We start from the raw sequence: 21818 nt of genomic DNA, 5'->3' as shown, positions 1-21818 counted from the left end.
GTGTGTCTGTCTAAACACTGCTGGGTGTCTCTGTTCCAATGGAGGGCTGGTGTGTTCCCTCTGGCTTTAGGGCTTAAGGAGATTGCCCAGTTTGCTGTTTTAAAACAAACTGGAGCTGCAGGAAGGCTGGACCACAGGTGATGAAAGCGGAACAGAAAAGCAGATCCGGCGCGATTTTCCCACTTAAAAACGTTTGACATTCGTCATCAATCGGGATAACTAAAGTTTTAATATAAAGGGACAGTTTAATACAATGAGCTCAGTGTGAATTTTCGATAACGCTGCAGTAGTAACATCTGACGGCAGTCCTGCTGCAGCTGCAGACGCAGAGGATTTTTTTTCTCTTCTTGCTCCGATCGGTGGGCGTGTTTTCATCCGGATAACGGGACTCGAGAAGCGGAATTTGTTGTCAGACGCCTGTCGAGGACCTCGTTCCACAAAAGTGCTCCGACTGAACTGAAATAAAAGCGTTTAAACGTCACAAAAGAGCGATGGACCCGCAGTGAAGAGGATCTGGTATCGAGAGGAAAGAGCTGCGTCTGTTCGGATCGTCACCAGCTGGCTGAAATGAAACTCTAAAGTAATCGATCGGTCGTATTTAAACAGCTCGGTTTAGTATTCAGACGTCACGTTTTTTGTTTGTTTGTTTGTTTGTTTGTTTGTTTTTGTTTAGTCAAGAGGTAACTTTATTACAATGGAGAGCGAAAAGCCCGAACTGAGTGAGCCGAAGGCCGCTGAGGGTCCGAGCGCAGGCGACGCGGAGCAGAAGGCGCACAGCGCCGCTGCGGGCGATGCGCACAAACCCAAAGGGATCAGCGCCGTTGCGGTTCTCTGGACGTTCGGGAAATGTCTGGGAGCCCTGCTGCCCGTCTATCTGGCCGGTTACTACCGGGTCAGCACCAGCCTGCTGGTGTTCGGGATGATGATCTACACAGGATGGAAGCATGCTCGGGAGGCCAAGGAGGAGCGCCTGAGGTCAGCGATACAGTTTATCGACAACGAGGATGAGCAGACATTCAGGACCGTGTCCAAAATCAGACGAGAGCTTCCAGCGTGGGTGAGAAATGTCTCCAAACAGAAGCCTCAAGCATCAGCTGTGTGCTGATCCTACGGTAGCTGGGGGGGGGGGGGTCAGAATAAGAGCTACAGGGTTTATTCCCAGTGAGGCATCTCAGTGTGGCCCTCACTGAAGAGTTCAGAGAATAGTTTTATTTATACACCTCCACTTTAGGAATAAGATATTTCAGGATAAGTTGTGCAGAGGGCTCAGATTTTTAAAAAGTAATTTACAAAATGTGTTTGTATTTGGAGATTAAACAGTTTTGATTGCATATCATGAGGAAATGGCTAAAACAGCCATACTGAAATACTGAAACTCATCTCAGTACAGTCCTGATTGACATACCATCAATCCAGAGAGTATGTATCTAAAATTAAAAGCTGAAACCCACACGGGGAAGTTTTGACTCAGCATCTTGCCACACCCTGTCTCTGTGGATTTGTTTTAGTGAGTAATTATAACGATTGCTGGCACGCACGCCACATTACAGGACTGAAAAGGGAGCATTACTTTGTTGCTTTTCTGTTTACATAACATTTGGACTGTGTTGGAGTTATAAAAGTAAATCCTAAGAATATAAATTTAAAATACATTTTAAAACTCAGTTTCTGCAAAGAACTACAAATTAATAATCAAATAAACCTCCATCCATAATCAAATGGAGTTGGAATTGACAGTCATTCCTCTCAGCAGCGTGTCTTGATTCCTTTGGAGATTTTCTTCATCCTCTGAGCCTGTTTTTAGTGTGTTTCCTGAATGTATTTTATTCCCTTCAGGTCAACTTCCCAGATGTGGAGAAGGTGGAATGGTTAAATAAGGTAAAGGATTCATGTTTTCCTATCCTGCTTCCCATTTTGTGACTTAACACAGAGACACAGCTAACACACCAGCTGTCAGTTTAACAGTCCGGCTGATGCGCTGACTGACACTTAAAACAGTCCGCTACATTAATAGCTGGAGCCAGCTGATGAACAGGATCTCTGCTGCTGCTGCCATGTTGAAAAGAAGGCCCCACCCCCACGACTGTGGACACATTGTCTGCACTGCAAAGAGCAGGCCCTGAGCCAGGACGCCCACTCAACATTTCCATTTCATTGCAGACTAGCTCAAGGAGGAGGAGCTGTCCTGCCCCCAAACCTAAATAGAACTGCAGCCGCTGTCACGCACCCATTTGCAATCATGAGAAAGTTTGCGTATTAATATCGGCACGCAGGAATAAAAGCACTGCTCCAAAGAAACCACGAGATCTAAGCTGCGGAAGGCCGGACAAAGCAGAGTTTTGAGACTGGATACTGGAGGGGGGAGGTCAGCAGATTCCTCCCCTGTTCGGGCTCTTTAACAAGAGCAGGAGGTGATGACTCACCTTCCACTAACGCCAGCCTATAAACCAACTGTTTTCTCCTCACAGTCACAAGCAAACAGCATGTCTGCCTCTGGTTCTTTCTGTTTGAATAAAGACTTCATTTATGTTGCAAAGCATGAGAAAAATATGTTCCATATAAAGTGAACACATGTGGAGCACAGTGTTATTATGGTAAATATATATACTAGGACACAAAGCAGATACTAGCAGCTGAGGAGATTCAAATGGCTGCAGCTGTCTATGTCATTCCACTTATTGCTTGTGGAAGCTGAGGCATTTGACAGATAGCTTTTGTGGCTAAAATGACCAAAGTTTAGTTGCCGAAGTTGTCTCAGGTTGCAGGGATGTTCTTTTTATCACCTCGGAGATTATAACCGCCTCGCGTGCTGGTCTTCCCAGGTCCTGCAGCAGGTGTGGCCCTTCGTCGGACAGTACCTGGAGAAGCTGCTGGTGGAAACCATCGCCCCATCCATCAGAGCCTCCAGCAGCCACCTCCAGACCCTCAACTTCACCAAAGTAGACATGGGAGACAAGGTGAAACCACAGATAACTATAATGACTGCTGTAAAGAGTCACACATCCATTTCATTGATATATATATATAAACGTTCTGTATGATCGCCCTAGGCTATGAAGGTTGTTGGAATTAAGGCTCACACAGAGAACGACAAAGGACAGGTCCTGCTGGATCTCTATATTAGGTGAGTTTGTATTGGTCTCTTGTTTTAGCGTGTCACTGCCACCAATTTGTTGTGTCTTGTAGGAGAAATTATTGTAAGAGACGTTGTTGGTCTTGTACCCTCAGCTATGTCGGGAATGTAGAGATCAATGTTGAGGTGAAGAGATATTTCTGCAAAGCTGGTGTCAAAGGGATTCAGGTCTGTCTCAGCACAACGTGTCACAATCTCTGAAATATACAGACCGTCTTCCTTTCTGTAAGCGTTTATTCACATTTCTTCTCTTTTGTCTTCAGCTGCGTGGGATGATGCGGGTGATTCTGGAGCCTCTGATTGGAGACGTACCCATCGTGGGTGCAGTCACCATGTTTTTCATCCAGCGGCCTGTATGTTCATCTACACTCTCCTCTGTCCACCCCTCCCCCCCTTCCTGTAACATGGTGTACCTTAGCGTAACCTTGCATGTTCTCTTCATGCTGCCGATCACATCCTCAGTGATTTGCTGCATGCAGCACTTTCTCCCTTCTTATCTCTTGTCAGACACTTGACATCAACTGGACTGGACTGACTAATTTGTTGGATATCCCTGGACTGAAGTGAGTTATAAAACAACCTCTCCTCTGTTTACACGTTTAGTAAAAGCCACAAACTTAAATAGAAATGTCTCAATGTTTTATTAATGTGTGGGTTTTATATAAATGTGAATAGTCCAGGCATTACAGCTGTACTTTACCACCGACACGCTGTCTGTGTTTGTCTCAGTGTCATGTCTGATAGCATGATCATGGACGCCATCGCCTCCTTCTTGGTGCTGCCCAACCGCCTGGTGGTGCCCCTGGTTCAGGGCCTGCATGTGGCCCAGCTCCGCTCCCCCCTGCCCAGGGTAAAGCCAGAACCCCTATGTACAGACTGAGGCTTTCATGCTGAACAATGTCTAATTGAATATCTGACTCACAAGTCGATCTTGGTCCTAGTTTTTAACACCCGTCTTGAACAAAGTGACGAGTGAATATCAAACTCAGGGGAGTGTTTCATGTTTGTTCTTCCTCAGGGGGTGGTACGCATCCACCTACTGGAAGCTCAGAACCTTGCTGCCAAGGACAGCTACGTGAAAGGAGTGATGGCTGGCTTGTCCGACCCCTACGCCATACTGAGGGTCGGCCCTCAGACCTTCACCTCCAAACACGTGGACAACACAGACTCTCCTAAGTGGGAAGAAATGTATGAGGTACGAAGAAGAGCTGCTGGAAGTTTCAACCATGTGTCATTTCACATTGTTCTCTATTGGAGAGATTTTTCCTTCACACTGCTGGCGATGTTTCATTCCATACCAATCCCTCTGTCAGTCCTCATGTCCCTGTGTGTCCCGTCACATTAGGTCATTGTCCATGAAGTGCCTGGTCAAGAGTTGGAGGTGGAGATTTATGATAAAGACCCAGACCAGGATGATTTCCTGGGCAGGTATTGATGTATACTTCAAGCCTCTCGTGTTCCTTGTTCAATCACCACATCAGCACTTTTCATCTTTCCACATTCATATGTTTTTGGAGAAGTATGTTTGTTTAATACTCTTAAATTAAGCTACTTATTTCTATGCTGTGGTTCTTTCATTTTTCATCAATATTTCTTTTCGTATCTCACACATTTACTCCATGTAGGACCAAATTGGATTTGGGCATTGTGAAGAAATCCATCGTCGTTGATGATGTAAGTGAAATTGTCATTCACAGTCAGCATGTGCACATGTTGATCTTTGAAATGTCAATATACTTTTGCGATGACCTCCCCAGTGGTTCACACTGAAAGAAACTCCATCGGGACGGGTTCGTTTCCGACTGGAGTGGCTGTCCCTCCTCCCCAGCACCGATCATCTAGAGCAGGTTTGCTTTTTTCCCCCTGATGCATTAATCCATTAACACATCTGTACCAATCTGTCCTTGTTTCAATTACGTCCAAATAAATCTGTTTTCAATTCTCCCCCAGGTTCTGAAGAGGAATGAAAGCGTCACCAGTAAGGCAGGAGATCCTCCTTCTTCTGCCATCTTGGTTGTGTACCTGGACAAGGCTGAAGCTCTCCCTGTGAGTCAAACATGTCTGTCGTCTGAGCCCCTGTTTGTCTTCAGCTCAGCCCTGCTTCCTGTGTCCAGAGGCTGAACTGAAGCTGTCGCTGCCACCTGTTTGACATTCTTCAAATCGTTCACGTTGGTCTGTAACCCTCTGTGCTGAGCAACAGCTAGAATGAGTGTGACTGACCTAAATCAAGCATGTTAAACACACATGACCCACTGGTGTTATTTCCGCTGTCATTATCATATTTATACATGCAGCAGTGACTCACACTCATTTCATTGCAATACAGATTTCTATTTTGTGGTTATGACATGTGACTTCCTGCCTGTTATTCATGCTGTTGTTATGGTGTTATAGTCTGTGTGATTCCCACCACATGCTGCTATATTGCTAGATAATTCATACACCTTTCCTTGTTATCGGTCCCGTGTAGTGATTTGCCTTTAATTGTGTATTTTTTAGATGAAGAAGGGGAATAAAGAGCCCAATCCTATGGTACAGTTGTCTGTGCAGGACGTCACAAGAGAGAGCAAGGTATAGATCTATAATATACAATGAGAAGGTCTGTTACTATACTGCAGATTGTATTTTATATGTATCCTATTTATCGTTACCTGTAGACTTGTTACACCACCATTAATCCAGAATGGGAGGAAGCTTTCACCTTTTTCATCCAGGATCCTCGCAAGCAGGACATAGATATTCAGGTAACTATTTTACTCTGCTGTAATGTGATAAACTTTGTGTTTGGGATCATGAATGCCTGATGTGTTGCTGTTCCTTCATGGTGAACGTTCCAGGTGAAGGATGCTGACCGTGTGCAAACGCTGGGCACTCTGAGCATCCCCATGTCCCGCCTGCTGTCTCATCCTGATCTACGTATGGACCAGTGGTTCCAGTTGGATAACTCCGGATCTGCAAGTCGAATCTATGTCAACACAGTTCTCAGGGTAAATGATGACAAGAAAGTAGAACTAACTAATGCAGAACTAATCAAACTTTATATCCAATGTCCAGTATAATAGCTTCTCAAGAGAAATTCTGTGATTCTCTGTTTTACACAGGTTCTATGGTTGGACGAGGAACGCATTCCATCAAGTGTGTCATCTAATCTGGAGGGTGGGCTTTCCAAACAGCTACCACAGCAGACCTGCCCCCATTCTAGCTTTGCCACAGAGGTAATGGGGCTTTCAGTTAGGGATCTATTTTATAGAAATTTGCACCTACTTATATCATTTATTTTAAAAAACGTATTTTTTTCAGGGACTGCTGAGAATCCACCTGTTGGCAGGGCAGAATCTTGTTCCCAAAGATAATCTGATGGGGGGAATGGTGAAAGGAAAGAGCGATCCCTATGTCACCATGAACATCGGAGGGGAAACATTTACAAGTCAGGTCATCAAGGGCAATCTCAACCCCACGTGGAATGAGATGTATGAGGTAAAACACAAGGTTGTTTGTTAAATGTTTTAGTGATTACTGTGATTTGATTATTACAGCATTTCTTCTGTAGTCGTGTGACGTTTACGACTGTGTTTACCCCTCAGGTGATTCTCACCGAGCTGCCCGGCCAGGAACTCCGTGTGGAGGTGTTTGATAAAGACATGGACATGAAGGATGATTTCATGGGCAGGTAAAGTTGCGCTAAATCTTCATTTATCTGTATAAAACATTTTAAAATAAAATGAAGACTTATTCTAATTTCACATGAAGGCTGAAGATCAATCTGAAGCACATCATTGACTCTCAGTACACCGATCAGGTGGGGAGCATTTTCTAGTTACGTCTCATGTTTGTTATAATGATCTCTTATGTGATAAACTGTAATAAAGATGTCAACGCATGAAGATCTCATGGTTTAGTACCATCACAGAGTCACTTCTGATCAGAGAGCTGGGTTTTGGTGCTTTCCACCTTACGGCCTCATCTTCTTTCAGTGGTACTCTCTCAGTGACGTGAAGTCTGGTAGGATTCACATGGTTCTGGAATGGGTTCCTAAATCCTCTGAGTCAGATAGAGTGGACCAAGTAAGTATTCCGGAACGCATCACATAGTAATGGATCTTTCTTCTGAAGTTTAATCCACACTAACTGGTTCCTTCCCATTTCTCCAGGTTCTTCAGTTCTATTCGCGACAGTCCTTCCAAAACAAGACGGTTCCCTCAGCAGGCCTGTTGTTCGTCTTTATCGAGCAAGCTGATGGATTACCGGTGATAAATTTAGTAGAAGCAGTCAATATCATGTTGCATATTTTCATCTAATTACTTCATTTGTCTTGTCCAGGTTAAGAAGAGTGGGAAGGATCCAAAAGTGGGAGCAGAGATTACGCTCAGAGAAGTGACCAGAAAGACTACAGTAAGACTTCAAACCTCATTCGTTTTAGAACTGATGGCGTATTTGATGGTGAGAATGGAACGGAATCTGTTAGTAATGACTGACTCTTCATCTCTGAAGGTGTGCGATCGGACTACGTCCCCTCAGTGGAACGAGGCGTTCTGCTTCCCAGTTCGAGATCCCAGAAAAGATATTCTTGTTGTAAAGGTCTGCTGGCTTCACTGCATAGCGATGTCAGTCATGCAGATGCAAATGATTGATACTAACAGCTGGTTTGTGGGGTTATTCTAGCTTTCCCACAGCTGGACTTTGCCTATGGGTTCCCTGGTGGTTCCCATCAGTGAGCTGCTCTCTGAACCGGAGCTGGTCCTGGACCAGTGGTTCAACCTGGACGGAGCCTCGCCTGAGAGTCAGGTTCTTCTAAGAGCTGAGCTTAAGGTGATCTTTCCGTCTGTTTTTCCATCATTTCCACTATTTGTCCTTTGACTACAAGTCCTTAAACTGTGTTTTCATTTGTACGTCTCTGCAGATGCTCATTCCTAACAAATTTCCAGGTGCGACTGGTAAGGTCAGAATCACAGACCCCACCCCTGCTCAGCAGAAGCAGGAGACAGACACGGTTCTGAAGTAAGATGATCAAGTAAAAGGCCTGGGTTCATTTTTATTCACCTGTTCTCTATCTTTAATACTTCTCTTGGTGTTTTTAGGTCAAGTTCAGTGGCTGCTCCTCCCGTAGAGAATATCGTCTCAACAGTGACTTTACCTAAAGATATCGATGTGGACGAACCAGCATCTAATACGAATGAAGACAACGTGAAAGAATCAACAATCCCTGCTGTAGCACGGCCTCTCCGTTCTTCCCCAGACCCCAGCTTTGCCAGTGAGGTAACTTTGACAACAGCAGAGGATGCATGTAACAGAAGATCCATTTACTAAATGACTTATCAGTGTTGGATTAATCAATCCCTTCCTTTAGGGGCTGCTGAGAATCATCTTGTTGGAGGCCCAGAATTTGGTGGCCAAAGATAACAAGATGGGTGGCCTGGTGAAGGGGAAGAGCGACCCTTACGCCACGATCAATGTTGGAGAGTTTGCATTTAAGAGTCGTGTGATGAAGGAGGATCTCAACCCAGTCTGGAATGAAGTGTATGAGGTGAGTATGAAGGGCTGCATATGATGACTTAAAGATGATTCTTTTTATCAACTGTTCTCTTTACCTTCAGGTGGTCCTGAGATCTGACTCAGGACCGGAGAAAGTTCAAGTAGAACTGTATGACAAGGACATGGACAAAGACGACTTCCTTGGGAGGTAAAGTTTTGATAGATAGACAGACAGACCAACTGACGGACGGACGGACAGATAGAAATTCAAACGTTGCAGCAGCATTCAGACAAACAAACAGGGAGAATATACACTGAAGAAAAATTAAGACATGAATAATAATAATACTAATCCTACTACTACTAGTATTACTATTACTGGTAGTATAATTAGATAATAATAATGATAATAATAATAATAATAATAATAATAACACCCTAGTATAAACATTACAAATAAAAATTGGTAATAAACATTACAAGGAAACATGACAATATTTTTTGGGGATATTCTGTAAGAAGTCACTATTTCTGAATTGATATTTTAGAGCATTTCATGGTCAGATTCCACTAGTCACAAGCTTATTGTGATTTATTGTGTCAAATATTTTCATTGCGAGCAGATTCCAAATCAGCATGGGCGATATCATCCACTCCCAGTACACAGACCAGGTTTGTCTTTCACTTTTTGTTGTAACTCAGTTGTTGCTACAGTTTGAACGTAAACTTAAATCAGTAAATATGAACCTGTGTAATAGTGGTACACCCTGAGTGATGTGAAGTCCGGACGTGTGCGGTTGATACTGGAGTGGATACAGGGAGTGTCCCATAATGCCACATTGGACCAAGTGAGTACAATCACTGCCATTTGTTTTAATCAGTGATTAATGCATGTGTTTCTCGTCTTTATCATGTAACTGTTCCAGATACACCATGTGGGGTCCATGGCTCATCATTGCTGATTGATGGATTGATTTTTCCTCTGTTGGCTGCAGGTGATGCAGCTGCAGTCTCTCCAGTCTTACCAGAACAAGACTGTTCCCTCTGCAGCTTTGCTCTTCATTTACGTGGATAGAGCACACTCACTGCCTGTAAGCACATTGAAAGATTATTGCAGTGGCTGCAGATCAGGAGGAAGAGCAAGAAATTAGTCAGAAAGGCTCTTCTATTAAAAGATAAAGGAAGTTGTTGTCAAAGCATAAAACACATTCAGTAATTCAGTAAATTATAAATATTGTTTGTCTGTATCTAGTTTAAGAAAAGTGGAAAGGAACCCAAGGCTGGAGCGGAACTTGTTTTTGGTGACACAACCTACAAAACCAAGGTATGACACAAATTATTGAAGTGTAGTATAGAGTCATGCAGATGCAGCCAAATATTTTCTTTACAATGCATAGTTTGATCTCCTGTTAAATATTTAGTTTTGGAATTGTCTTCACAAATTCTCAGATATATGTTAAAATGACAAAAAAGTGAGGCTTAAAATTTGAAAAAGTGCATCTTTGGCGCCCCCCCCCCCTCCTGTATGCATTACTCTAAAATACATGTTTTAACACGCTTATTCACGCTTCAAGAGTCGCGGCTCACGACATCGCTGATTTTTCAAATTATAAATAAATGCAAATTAGCCAAACCTGCGAGAGGCGACACAGCGCGGGGAGAGTGAATTTCATCTCACCGAGGACAAAGGAGGGGGCGACAGTGGACTACAACTCCCATGATGAGCTGTGGTCACGTGACACCGGACGCGCATGGCTGACAGCATCCGCGTCCGCACTGCGTTCTCAGACTCACGGTTCCTCCTGCAAGTTTACTTTTGCATCGAGAACTGGAAATTTTTCTCTTCGTGAAAGCCTTTTAATGGCCCCCAAACGCGCTGCATCTTCTAAGGCCTCCTGCGTTCAGCCGAAGCGGCAAAGGAAGGTCATGACGATCGCAGAAAAGGTGGAACTTTTGGATTTGCTCAAAGCAGGGAGAAGTTTTGCCGCGGTGGGCCGCCATTACGGCATCAACGAGTCGACCGTTCGCTCCATCAAGAAAGACGAGAAGAAAATACGACAGACGGCGTCGATATCTTTCAACACGGAAGCGAAAAGAGTCGTGACTGTACGCAATGAGACCATCGTAAGAATGGAAACTCTTCTGTCAGCATGGATAGCAGAATGCAGGGACAAAAACGTCACTTTGGATTCCAACGTGATCCGAACCAAAGCAAAGGCCATCTATGATACCCTTGTGGCTGATGGTGATGAAGAAGAGGATCACCAACCAGGGACATCGACTGATTCTACCAAGAGAGAAAGTGGATTCTTAGCCAGCAAGGGTTGGTTTGAGAAATTCCAAAAGCGATATAAACGTCAGAGTGCTGCCCCGTTCGGTGTATCTGATACCCTGGCAGCCCAACGCTACGTGGAGAAAGAGTTCCCCCGGATGATCGAGGAGGGTGGCTATGTCCCCGAACAGGTCTTTAATATGGACGAGACGGCTTTGTTCTGGAAGAGGACGGTCCTCTTCAAGGATGACGTCAAGGAGCTGGGGTTCATGCCCTGCAGAGACCGCCTGACTCTCATCATGTGTGGGAATGCTGCGGGGTTTATGCTCAAACCCGGGCTGGTTTACAAGACAAGGAATCCACGTGACTTGAAAAGCAAGACCAAAGCTTTGCTGCCCGTCTACTGGATGTACAACGCCAATGCGTGGATCACGAAGGGCCTCACACACGATTGGTTCATCAACTGCTTCATCCCTCAAGTGAGGTTGTATTTGGCTGGTAAGGGCATCCCCTTTAAGGTGCTGCTCCTGATTGGTTGTGCTGGAGGCCACGCAACTGATCTGTACTATGACGGCGTGCAGATCGAGTTCTTGCCCCCCAACACAACGGCATTGATCCAGCCAATGGATCAAGGTGTCCTCCGAGTTTTTAAGGCGCTCTACACCCGGACCACCATGCAAGGCCTGACGGAAGCTGCCGAGGAAGACCAAGAGAACTTCACACCGAAGGCATACTGGCGGACTTTCACCATAGCTTCGTGCTTGAGGCATATCCAGCAAGCGTTGGCGGACTTGAGTTCCCTAACAATTAATTCCTCATGGAAAAAGTTGTGGCCTCAAATTGTACACGATGATGCTGGCTTCACTCCTGATGAAGTGCATCAGTCTGTGGTGGATAAGGTTGTGGAATTGGCTCGACTTGTTCAGAAGGAGAAGGACGCTTTTGATGACACGACTTTTGAAGACGTCAACGGTTTCATTGAGCCATTGACCGATGAGGACCTCGCTGAAATGAGCAAGTCGGCGAGTGAAGAAGAGGCCGATGAAAACCCACAAGAAGAAGAAGAAGAAGAAATAGAAGAGCGAGGCTTAAGTCTGGAAGGTCTGCAACACTTGTGCAATGTCGCTAAGGAACTGCAACAACTGGTACAAGAGATGGACGACGACATGACGCGAGCTGTGCACTTCACCAGCCTCATCGACAGTGCCATGACTCCCTACAAGACAATGTTGACACAGAAGAAAAAAGAGCGTCATCAACTCCCCATCACTATGTTCTTCACCCGCACGAAGCCACTAGAATGAGCTCCACCTGACGAAACATCACCATCACCTTCATCGTCATCTTTACTGCACAGCTAATGCATCGTCATAGTCTTCATTGAAGCAAGATTGCAACAAAACCAATGTTGAGTAGAACTCCTTACTGTTTGTACATACCGTATGAGAGAAAGTTAAAGATATTTAAATGTTTATTTTTATAATTGTTGTTAATAAAACTGTTACAAGAGGAACTTAATGATTTTTTCCACTTTGCAATATGTTAAGACATATACAGTGTTCCTGTTAGTGTGCATCCTTTTGTCTTTGACGCACATTTTTTGACAGGGATGCACGATCAGCAGACAACGTGCGTCCCTGGGACGCAAGCTTAAAATACTTAAACTTGAATTTATGAATATATTGAAGTAAAAATTGATGCTGCCTTTATCCGCAGTATAATATTGAGGAAAAAATGCAAATCCATTGAAAAATATTCAGTTTATCCATTTTTCCACTTAAATTTCAAACCTAGAAATCATTATGTTTTGATCTCGCGCAAGTTTCTCGTCACGAGACTCACCTGCTGGAATCAGGCTTATTAAAATCAAGCAAACAGCAACACGACATCTACTCGTCGTCTCAGACAAGTTACTCTTTTATTATCGCCGTGCCCCCGACAAAGAATCAAAAGTTTGAGAAAAACCAAGTGACAATGAGTGCTTTCTTGAATTAAAAACAATCAAAAGTTAATGACGAAAAAGAGATATTGTTGATAGTATAAAAGTGCAGAAGAAGCCAAGCGAAAACCAGCAAAAATCTGAGCATTTGTATCGCAATGGACGCGATTGTTTCCATGGGTGAGGCACAGATCAGCACCCAAGACGCAAAAAATTTGTGCGTGTAGAAAGCTGTCAGCTTGGTGCAGTGTCAACAGGAGAATATATGAATTCAAGGCAAAGAAAACTATTGAGTGAAAAGCAAAAGTGAAAAAAAACATCTTTATTTCTAAAACTCATTCCTTGCATAAGGCTGCTACTGTACATTCTGTTATTATTTTTGGGATGCATTTTGAGATTCACAAATTTTTTGAAGCGCATCCCAGGGATGCACTACTTTCTTGAGATAACATGAACTCTATTATGAAGGGTGTGTGTAACAACTGATATTTCTGTCTACAGTACAAGTATTGTTTTGTACATTACACAGATGAACTTTAATACCAAAGTGATTTAAACAGTCTTTAAGAGTGTGGGAAAAGAATACAGATATAAGGTATCAGTATGGGGAAAGTTAATAAACTTTTAAATAATATGTAAATAAATTGTCGCTATATCGCAGATTTTCACCTTTTGCCAGTGGTCCTGGAACGCATAAACTGCAAGTGACGAGGGAATACTGTAGATGCTAATCCCATAGTTTTTGTTATATGCTGTACATTAAAGAGTAGTGAGCATCAATACTTACCTCTCACCCCTTCTTCCATCTAGGTTTGTGATCGCTCCAGATCACCCGAGTGGAACGAGGCATTTCACTTCCTGGTTCACAACCCCACAGAGGAGATGCTCATCATAAAGGTGAGCCACTCATTGCCTTATAACACTTATGAGCAGTGCCTGAAGCTCGCCGCCAGTGTCACGACCATCTCACCCTCTGACTGACTTTATTAACCTCGTCTTTTCTCTGTAGCTGTCGAGTGCGTGGGACCAGCCAATGGGATCGCTCGTATTCCCAGTGAGAGAGCTGTTCTCCGAACCACAGCTGGTCCTGGACCGCTGGATGCCTCTGGATGGAGCCTTACCCGAGAGTGAGATCCTACTGAGAGCTGAGCTCAAGGTAAGAGAATGCACAGTCCACATAGCAGTACAGGTAGTCGTCGACTTACGACCTATGCAACTTACGACCGATCGACTTTACGACCACAATGTCCGGGTAACGCGGGCATTCCCTCCAGCCACAGTACTCACGCTCTGAGGCTCCCGCGCTCTCTTCAGTCCCCACGGCGCACACACGCTGTTCAGTCACACCGTGAGATCAATAGCCCAGCCCACTACTGATGGGCTGGGCTGCTTAGGAGGCTGTGAGGGAGAAATGTATGAATGGCGTATGGAAAAACTGTCAAGCGTTATGTGAACTCTTCTGCTGGATTTGAAAGTGACGAAGAACTTGATCAGATTCGAGAGAAAATAGTGAAACTGGCAAAAAACCTCTCCTTGGAGAACTCACGAATGATCGCGCTGTATGAAGAACTGATCGCGCTGGAAGAAGAAAGAGTGGAAGAAGAAGAGAGAAGAGAAGCAGAGAAAGAAGAGGAGGAAACAGGAAAAATGTTCACCACCAAAGGCTTGTCAGAAGGCTTTTCCCAGTTAAATAAACTCCGTGCACACTTTGAAGAAATGGACATAGAACATAGAAACATTTGCAAGGATTGAACGGATGGCAAACGACGCTTTCCGTCCATATCGTGAAATTTATGAGGAGAAAAAGAAACGAACAATTCAGACAAAGCTCACAATGATTATGAAAAGATCGTCTCCCGCTCCCACCAACCCACGCGCTGCCCCAGCTGACGATCCGGACGACCCCCAGCCAAGAACCAGCGCTGCTGGATTTAATTTTTACTTAAGAGTCGATTTACGACCAAGTCGAGTTACGACCGATCTGTCGGTCCCAATCGCGGTCGTAAGTCGGCGACTACCTGTATTACTACTGTCATTGATACACAGAATAACTGACTGTAAATGTATTTGTGACAGATCCTGAACTCAAAGATGACTGAGGTGCCGCAGCCTTCAGGAACTGCTTCAAATAAAGAGGCAGACATTTCCACTGAACCAACATTCAGAGCAATCAGTGAGGATAAAAGCAGCTCCCAGCTGCCAACAGATGAGTGAGTTTATTATTAGATGTCACAACTCTGCGTACTGAAACTTACTGTACTGGAATCATGCTGCTTGTCATTTAAATAAAAAGACATGAGCATTAAATACGCTTTTTCAAATATTAACAAAAAATTCAAACATTGAATCAAAATGTGCTATCTGCTGGTGAGAGCAGAAGGGTCAAAGCCAATTAATGTGCACCTTTAAAGTGTGATTGTAAATGTACTTGTAGCCACCTGAGGCTTCTAAAAAGCAACGTCCTCTGTTAGTAATCCAGTCAGGGGTTTGTGCTGTTCAGTAAACACAGTATTCATTTTCAGATTGGTGACAGTATCCAGTCAACTAAAACATTCGGAAGCAACAGAAGAAAGCACTGGAGCTTCCTCAGAACCTCCGGCTGCCCTACGCTCTGAGACATTCCCTGCTGCTGCAGTGAGTAACTGCACATTTCAGACAGTCGTTATCTTCTGTGCCCATTTCCACCCTTCATGACCCTCATGTGATGTCGCTCAGCTGGTCGAGGAACCGACGGATCCAGAGGAGCATTTCACACCATCAGACGTAGCAGATAGAGACGACTTTGGACCACAAACAGAGGAGTGAGCTCCTTATTGTGAAAAAAGTGCACTTTTTTTTTTTTTTATAACTAAAAAATGGAAATACACATACAAAATTTTGCTTCCTGTGTGTGCAGTACTGGCTTAGATAACCTGGCTCAGGCTACGATGACTGGGCTTCCTGTTGACAACCTGGGACCAGAGACAGTCACAAAAATCTCCAACGCTGCGGAAGTTCTCCTACCATACTCCAGCCCCAACCAGGGCTTTGGTAAAGAGGTGGGTTCAGTTATCTATGATCACTAGAGTGGGAGTTGAATAATAAGCTTTCATCTAATGTACAGGGGTGTTATGTTCTTTATTCCTGTCCATTTTTGCGTTGTTTCTTTTGTCTTTTGTACATATTTACATGTGTATTTGCACTGTTTGTCCTGTAGGGGGTGCTAAGGATTCATCTGCTGGGGGCCCAGACTCTGGTAGCCAAGGATAACTTAATGGGGGGCATGGTGAAGGGCAAGAGTGACCCTTATGTCAAGATCAACGTAGGAGGTGTTGCATTCAAGAGTCGTGTTATCAAAGAGAATCTCAACCCCACATGGAATGAGATGTACGAGGTGGGAAGCATTCGAGCTGAAGTGTCGTGTTCTGTCTGGATGTCTCTACCTCTACAATTTTTTTTACAATTTTGTTTTTCTCACAGGTTGTTTTGAGTGGCGACGGCGATCACGAGATCAAATTTGAAGTGTTCGATAAGGATTTAGACTCTGATGATTTCCTTGGGAGGTATGTGTCTCATGGACTTGGCAATATTATTCAACCAGTAACTCTTATTAGTACTCTAGTTAAAACGTAATGGATCCTGCAGTGATCAGTAAGGCTAAATGATGAAAGCAAATATAACCTGTGACTTAATTTCATGGCCTCCTGAGGTATACAAACAGGTACATATTTTACTTCTTACATTGTCTGTGTAGTTTCTCAGCTTCCAGGTCATGGTTATCCAAAAGCTGTTGAGTCGATCCACTTGACGTTAAGAAAGTTCTTGAAGACGTTTTGTCTCTGTACTGTACTGTAATGCGGTATTTACTTAATTCATATTTACAGATTCAGTGTTCAGCTGGGTGAGGTCATCAGGTCCCAGTACACAGACCAGGTTAGTACGCCAGTCGTAATCAGAAGTCATGTGATTTCTTATTGTTTCCTTGTATTGAGAGTTCTTCTGCATTACCTGACCTTTCCCCTGGTAGTGGTACATTCTGAACGGCGTGAAGTCCGGGAAGGTCCACCTCATACTGGAGTGGGTTCCTACGGTGTCACACTCAGTCACGCTTGACCAGGTCGGTCCTCACCAACGTTTGAGCATAGACTGTTTCAAGACTCCTAGATAATACAGATTGAATCTCTTTCAATACACACATCTTATCATATATCAACATAACTATCAGACTGTGCTCCCTGTTGCAGGTACAGCAGCTTCAGTCTCTCCAGGTGTACCAAAACAAAGCAGTTCCTGCTGCAGCTTTGCTCTTTCTCTACATAGACAGAGCTCACTCCTTACCTGTGAGTCGCACTGCAGGTCATTGGCCATGCTAAAAAACAAAACAATTCCTCATATAGTAAAACTTGAATTCCTCTCTCTCCCTTTACAGTTGAAGAAGAGCGGAAAGGAACCCAAAGCAGGGGCTGAACTCATTCTGGGTGAAACAACCCACCGAACCCAAGTGAGGCCTTCGTTCCACAGTGTTGTAAAGTCAATTGGATAGATCAAGTATGATCGTAATATTCATATCTTGTTTTATGTTCTATGTGAAGCTGTGTGACCGAAGCACCAGTCCCAAATGGGATGAATCTTTCTACTTCCTGGTCCACGATCCGACACGTCAGATGCTCGTGATAAAGGCATGATGTTTATATGCATTCACGTTTTTCAGGATCGGAATGCTGTGTTCATGAACAGTAATAGGGGACCAGATTTTCAAACTCTCTTGTGTCTTGTTTCCCAGCTGTCCAGTGGTTGGGACCAGCCAATGGGATCACTGGTGGTGTCAGTCAAGGAGCTGCTTACAGAGCCAAAGCTGGTCCTGGACCAGTGGTTCTATCTGGACGGCGCCTTACCTGATAGTAAAATGCTGCTGAGGGCTGAGCTCAAGGTGAGAATCCTTTCTCTAAACAAACGCACGCACACACACATAGTATTCAACGACAGCTGAGCAGCATTGACACTCATTCCTGATTTTCATTTGGTAACCATAGATTCTGGAGTCCAAAATGGTGGATCTGATCGGAGGAGGCTCGCTGCCTTGTTCTGCCTCTGACAGTGGTTCAGGAAACGGGCAGGTGAAGCTGTCGCTTTCATACGCCTCACAGCAGAGACAGCTCATCGTCACCGTCCACGGCTGCAGGTACGTATGTTTCCTCCAAATGTTCTCAGGTGTGAATGCGTTCTTTTCAGTTATTATTTTATAATATTGTGACACAACTTCCTCACTTCTCAGCCTTTGGTGACCCTAGTCTGAATGATGCTAGTCCTTAGAATATCAAATGTTTACAAAGGAGGACATGGTTGAAATATATAAAACAAGTAATCCTCAAGATACGAATATCCGGCTTCTTTGCCTTTTTTTTTTTTGTAAAAATATAATTTTTTTTGCATTTGATGCCTACAACACATTTCAAATAATTGGAACGTGGGAAACAGAAATTGACTGGTTCGTTCCACAGGTAGACAGGTGACTTGTTACCAGGTTTACAAAATTATACTAAATGCATCAGAACTTTTTAATATACTTTCGCTTTAACGTGTCGGTTTATTGAAGATAATCATTTTCCTTTCACAGAGGCCTGTTGGCTCAGAGTAAGGATGGTGTCGACAGCTATGTTTCCCTCATGCTGCTGCCAGACAAAAGTAAGACCACCAAGAAGAAGACAGCGGTGAAGAAGCGAGACGTCAACCCAGAATACAATGAGAAGTAATCATCTGGTTCTGTGGCTCTACATTAAATGTAGAATATCTGAAGCTCTTTGATAAAAATGTGATGATGTTTGTTAATCCATTTAAGGTTTGAGTACGCTGTGAGGGAGGATGAGGTGAGGTTCAGACGACTCAGCGTGTCGGTGAAGAATAGCTCCGCCTCCTTCAGGAGCCGTGATGTCATTGGACAGGTCAGTCGCCTGTCTCCATCACTTACAAATGGCAGCAAAGGGCCAACAAATAATAATCTGGGTGTTCCCAGAATGTGGTGAAAACTTCAAGATAATTCTGTTAAATCCTCACATTCTTTCTGACTGTTTTCTAACTGTGTTCTGCCTTTACTCGTTCACCTGCTTTTAAGTAAGTCCAGAAATGCCGCTCACACTTGTGTCAATGTCGTCCTTGCTCCTCAGGTGCAGATCGAGTTGGGTCAGTTTGATCTGGTGGCCGGCGTCACAGAATGGTAAACAGCCGAGGGAACGTTCTCCAGTCGAAGCGACGCTGTGTAATATTTGTGGCAAGAGAAAGAGGTTTCTAGGGGTTGTGATACTGGAGTCAGAGAGTCGTCTGGGTGTTTTCAGAAGAGCTTTACCTAACATTATTTTTTTAATCATTATTAAGTCATCGCTGGGTTGGCACAGTGGCACAGTGGGTAGCTCTGTCGCCTCACAACACGGTGGGTACGGGTTCGAGTCCCACTCTGTGCGGAGTTTGCATGCTCTCTCCGTGTCTGCGTGGGTTCTCTCCGGGTTCTCCGGCTTCCTCCCACCTCCAAAAGCATGCGCTTCAGGTTGATTGGCCGATCCCAAATTACCCGTCGGAGTTACTGTGTGTGTGCATAGTTGTTTGTCTTTGTGTGTGGCTCCACGTTACACTGGTGTCGTGCCTGGAGTGTCCCCCGCCTCACGCCCTGTGCCAGCTGAGATAGGCTCCAGCTCCCCGTAACCCGCTGCGGAGGATGAAGCTGCAGAAAATGAATGAATGAATGAAGTCATTGCTGATGATTTAACTCAATGTTTTACATGACCTGTCTTTGTTTTTTCTAGGTTCACTCTGAAAGAAGAAGCTGAATAATCCTGCTTTCCGATGTCACAATTCAAACACTTATTACCGTACCACTGTTGCAGTCCACAAAGATGCCTTCTGCTTCCCACCATTTCATAGAGTACTGCTGTGGTAGCCTTGATCTGCTCCGACCCAGTTGTGTGTGTGTGTGTGTGTGTGTGTGTGTGTGTGTGTGTGTGTGTGTGTGTGTGTGTGTGTGTGTGTGTGTGTGTGTGTGTGTGTGTGAACGTACAGCAAAACATTATACTGCACCGTGTAATCATGTACATCCATACTCACACCAAAGATAAATACGCTGAAGTAGTTTACAGGAATAAAATGCAGGTTTGTGCTGACTGAAAGTCACTTCATGATATAAAGTGTACGCCAGCTTTCTGATTGGTTGAGTAAGTGTAAGATGGATACTATGAATGAGGTCATAGTTTGTTTGCTTTTTTTTGTTGCAATGCTGCTTGAATTAAAGAGTGATTTCACATTTTTAGACTAGCTTGGTTCCCATAAAGGCTAAAGCCATTTCAGTATTTTAGATCTGTCTAATAAGAGGCTTTCTTTTATTTTTTATTTTCATGTTTCACAGCACTTTGCCAAAGTTTGCTTGAAGTTGTTTTTAAGGATTATTTTTGTGTATTTTTTTCTACAAGATATGTATTTGTCACACCCATGTCACAATATAATCACGGCATGTTTGATTAATTTTTTTCTTTGTATATTTGAAGGTTTGTGGATCAGAGCTAATACTGTTTGTTGAAAGGTGGTGACAAAAATAAAGAGATTTATTTACTCCTCATTTTTTACTATTGTGGAATGTGTCTTTTCTTTCATTATATTGATCATTTACTTATACATGGTCAAAAGCCAGTTATTACGCTGTGAATTATTTTGATAATTTAATATAAAGATATATTGGTGGAGCCACCTTGAATCTCCAGGTTGGTGGTGGTGGGGCTAATCCGATTTTCCCATTCAGAAGTCCGACTATGGAGGCGTTCAAATGTAAAATAGCGGTCGGAAATTCCAGTTTCCCAGTACACCGTAAACGCACCATAATTTAAGATCTTTTTGCGTTTTGTTCTTTTTTTTTAAACATTGTAAAATGCGATATTAAAAATGAGCCTGTTGCAAAAAATATCGAGAAGACGTTAATTTAAATAAAAACTAGTAGTTTGAAGTTTTTATCTAAGAGTTAATAAATAGTATCACTTTATTTAGGAAAGTTACCAAAAATGTGGCGTTTGTCCAGATGATAAAAGTAAAACTTCTTCTTTTCCTTTCGGCTTTTCCCTTCAGGGGTCGCCACAGCGAATCAATTTCCTCCATCTAGCCCTGTCCTTTGAATCCTCTTCACTCACACCAACTACCTTCATGTCTTCCCTCATTACATCCATAAACCTCCTCTTTGGTCTTCCTCTAGGTCTCCTGCCTGGCGGTTCAAAACTCAGCATCCTTCTACCAATATATTCACTATCTCTCCTCTGGACATGTCCGAACCATCTCAGTCTGGCCTCTCTGACTTTATCTCCAAAACCTCTAACATGTGCTGTCCCTCTGATGTACTCATTCCTGATCCTATCCTTCCTGGTCACTCCCAGAGAGAACCTCAGCATCTTCATCTCTGCTACCTCCAGCTCTTTCTCCTGTCTTTTCTTCAGTGACACTGTCTCTAGACCAAACAACATCGCTGGTCTCACCACAGTTTTGTACACCTTTCCTTTCATTTTAGCTGAAACTCTTCTATCACACATCACACCTGACACTTTCCTCCACCCGTACCATCCTGCCTGTACACGCTTCTTCACCTCTTTTCCACACTCTCCATTGCTCTGGACTGTTGACCCTAAGTACTTAAAATCCTCCACCTTCTTGATCTCTTCTCCCTGTAGCCTCACTCTTCCACTTGGGTCCCTCTCATTCACACACATGTACTCTGTCTTACTGCGGCTAACCTTCATTCCTCTCCTTTCCAGGACAAACCTCCACCTCTCTAGCTTCTCCTCCACCTGTTCCCTGCTCTCACCGCAGATCACAATGTCATCTGCAAACATCATAGTCCATGGAGATTCCCGTCTAACCTCGTCTGTCAGCCTGTCCATCACCATAGCGAACAAGAAGGGGCTCAGAGCTGATCCCTGATGCAGTCCCACCTCCACCTTGAACTCCTCTGTCACACCTACAGCACACCTCACCACTGTCCTACAGTCCTCATACATG

The 21818-nt window shown here is 43.9% G+C and overlaps 1 protein-coding gene across 1 annotated transcript; it reads left to right on the top strand.

The window, feature by feature from the left end:
* Positions 1–390: 390 nt before the first annotated feature.
* esyt1b (extended synaptotagmin-like protein 1b) lies at positions 391–20397 on the top strand. The gene is made up of 52 exons (XM_068314506.1): positions 391–1057; positions 1837–1878; positions 2823–2957; positions 3051–3124; positions 3229–3301; positions 3397–3486; positions 3641–3696; positions 3863–3983; positions 4152–4328; positions 4479–4561; positions 4759–4807; positions 4891–4980; positions 5084–5179; positions 5633–5704; positions 5791–5877; positions 5971–6120; positions 6235–6348; positions 6434–6610; positions 6718–6803; positions 6884–6932; positions 7108–7197; positions 7284–7379; positions 7453–7524; positions 7624–7710; positions 7795–7941; positions 8033–8130; positions 8211–8388; positions 8480–8656; positions 8727–8812; positions 9228–9276; positions 9363–9452; positions 9600–9695; positions 9857–9928; positions 13626–13712; positions 13825–13971; positions 14892–15025; positions 15338–15449; positions 15531–15616; positions 15712–15853; positions 16012–16188; positions 16275–16357; positions 16679–16727; positions 16822–16911; positions 17039–17134; positions 17224–17295; positions 17387–17473; positions 17578–17724; positions 17828–17976; positions 18412–18543; positions 18634–18736; positions 18959–19008; positions 19592–20397. Exons 1-52 carry the CDS (start codon positions 695–697, stop codon positions 19617–19619), a joined length of 5493 nt encoding a protein of 1830 aa, XP_068170607.1. The 5' UTR covers positions 391–694; the 3' UTR covers positions 19620–20397.
* Positions 20398–21818: the final 1421 nt, after the last annotated feature.

This window comes from Antennarius striatus, chromosome 5 (genome assembly GCF_040054535.1).
Source record: "Antennarius striatus isolate MH-2024 chromosome 5, ASM4005453v1, whole genome shotgun sequence".
NCBI lineage: Eukaryota > Metazoa > Chordata > Actinopteri > Lophiiformes > Antennariidae > Antennarius > Antennarius striatus.
Note: the sequence above shows the minus strand (reverse complement) of the source record. Positions and strands in the feature narration are given on the sequence as shown.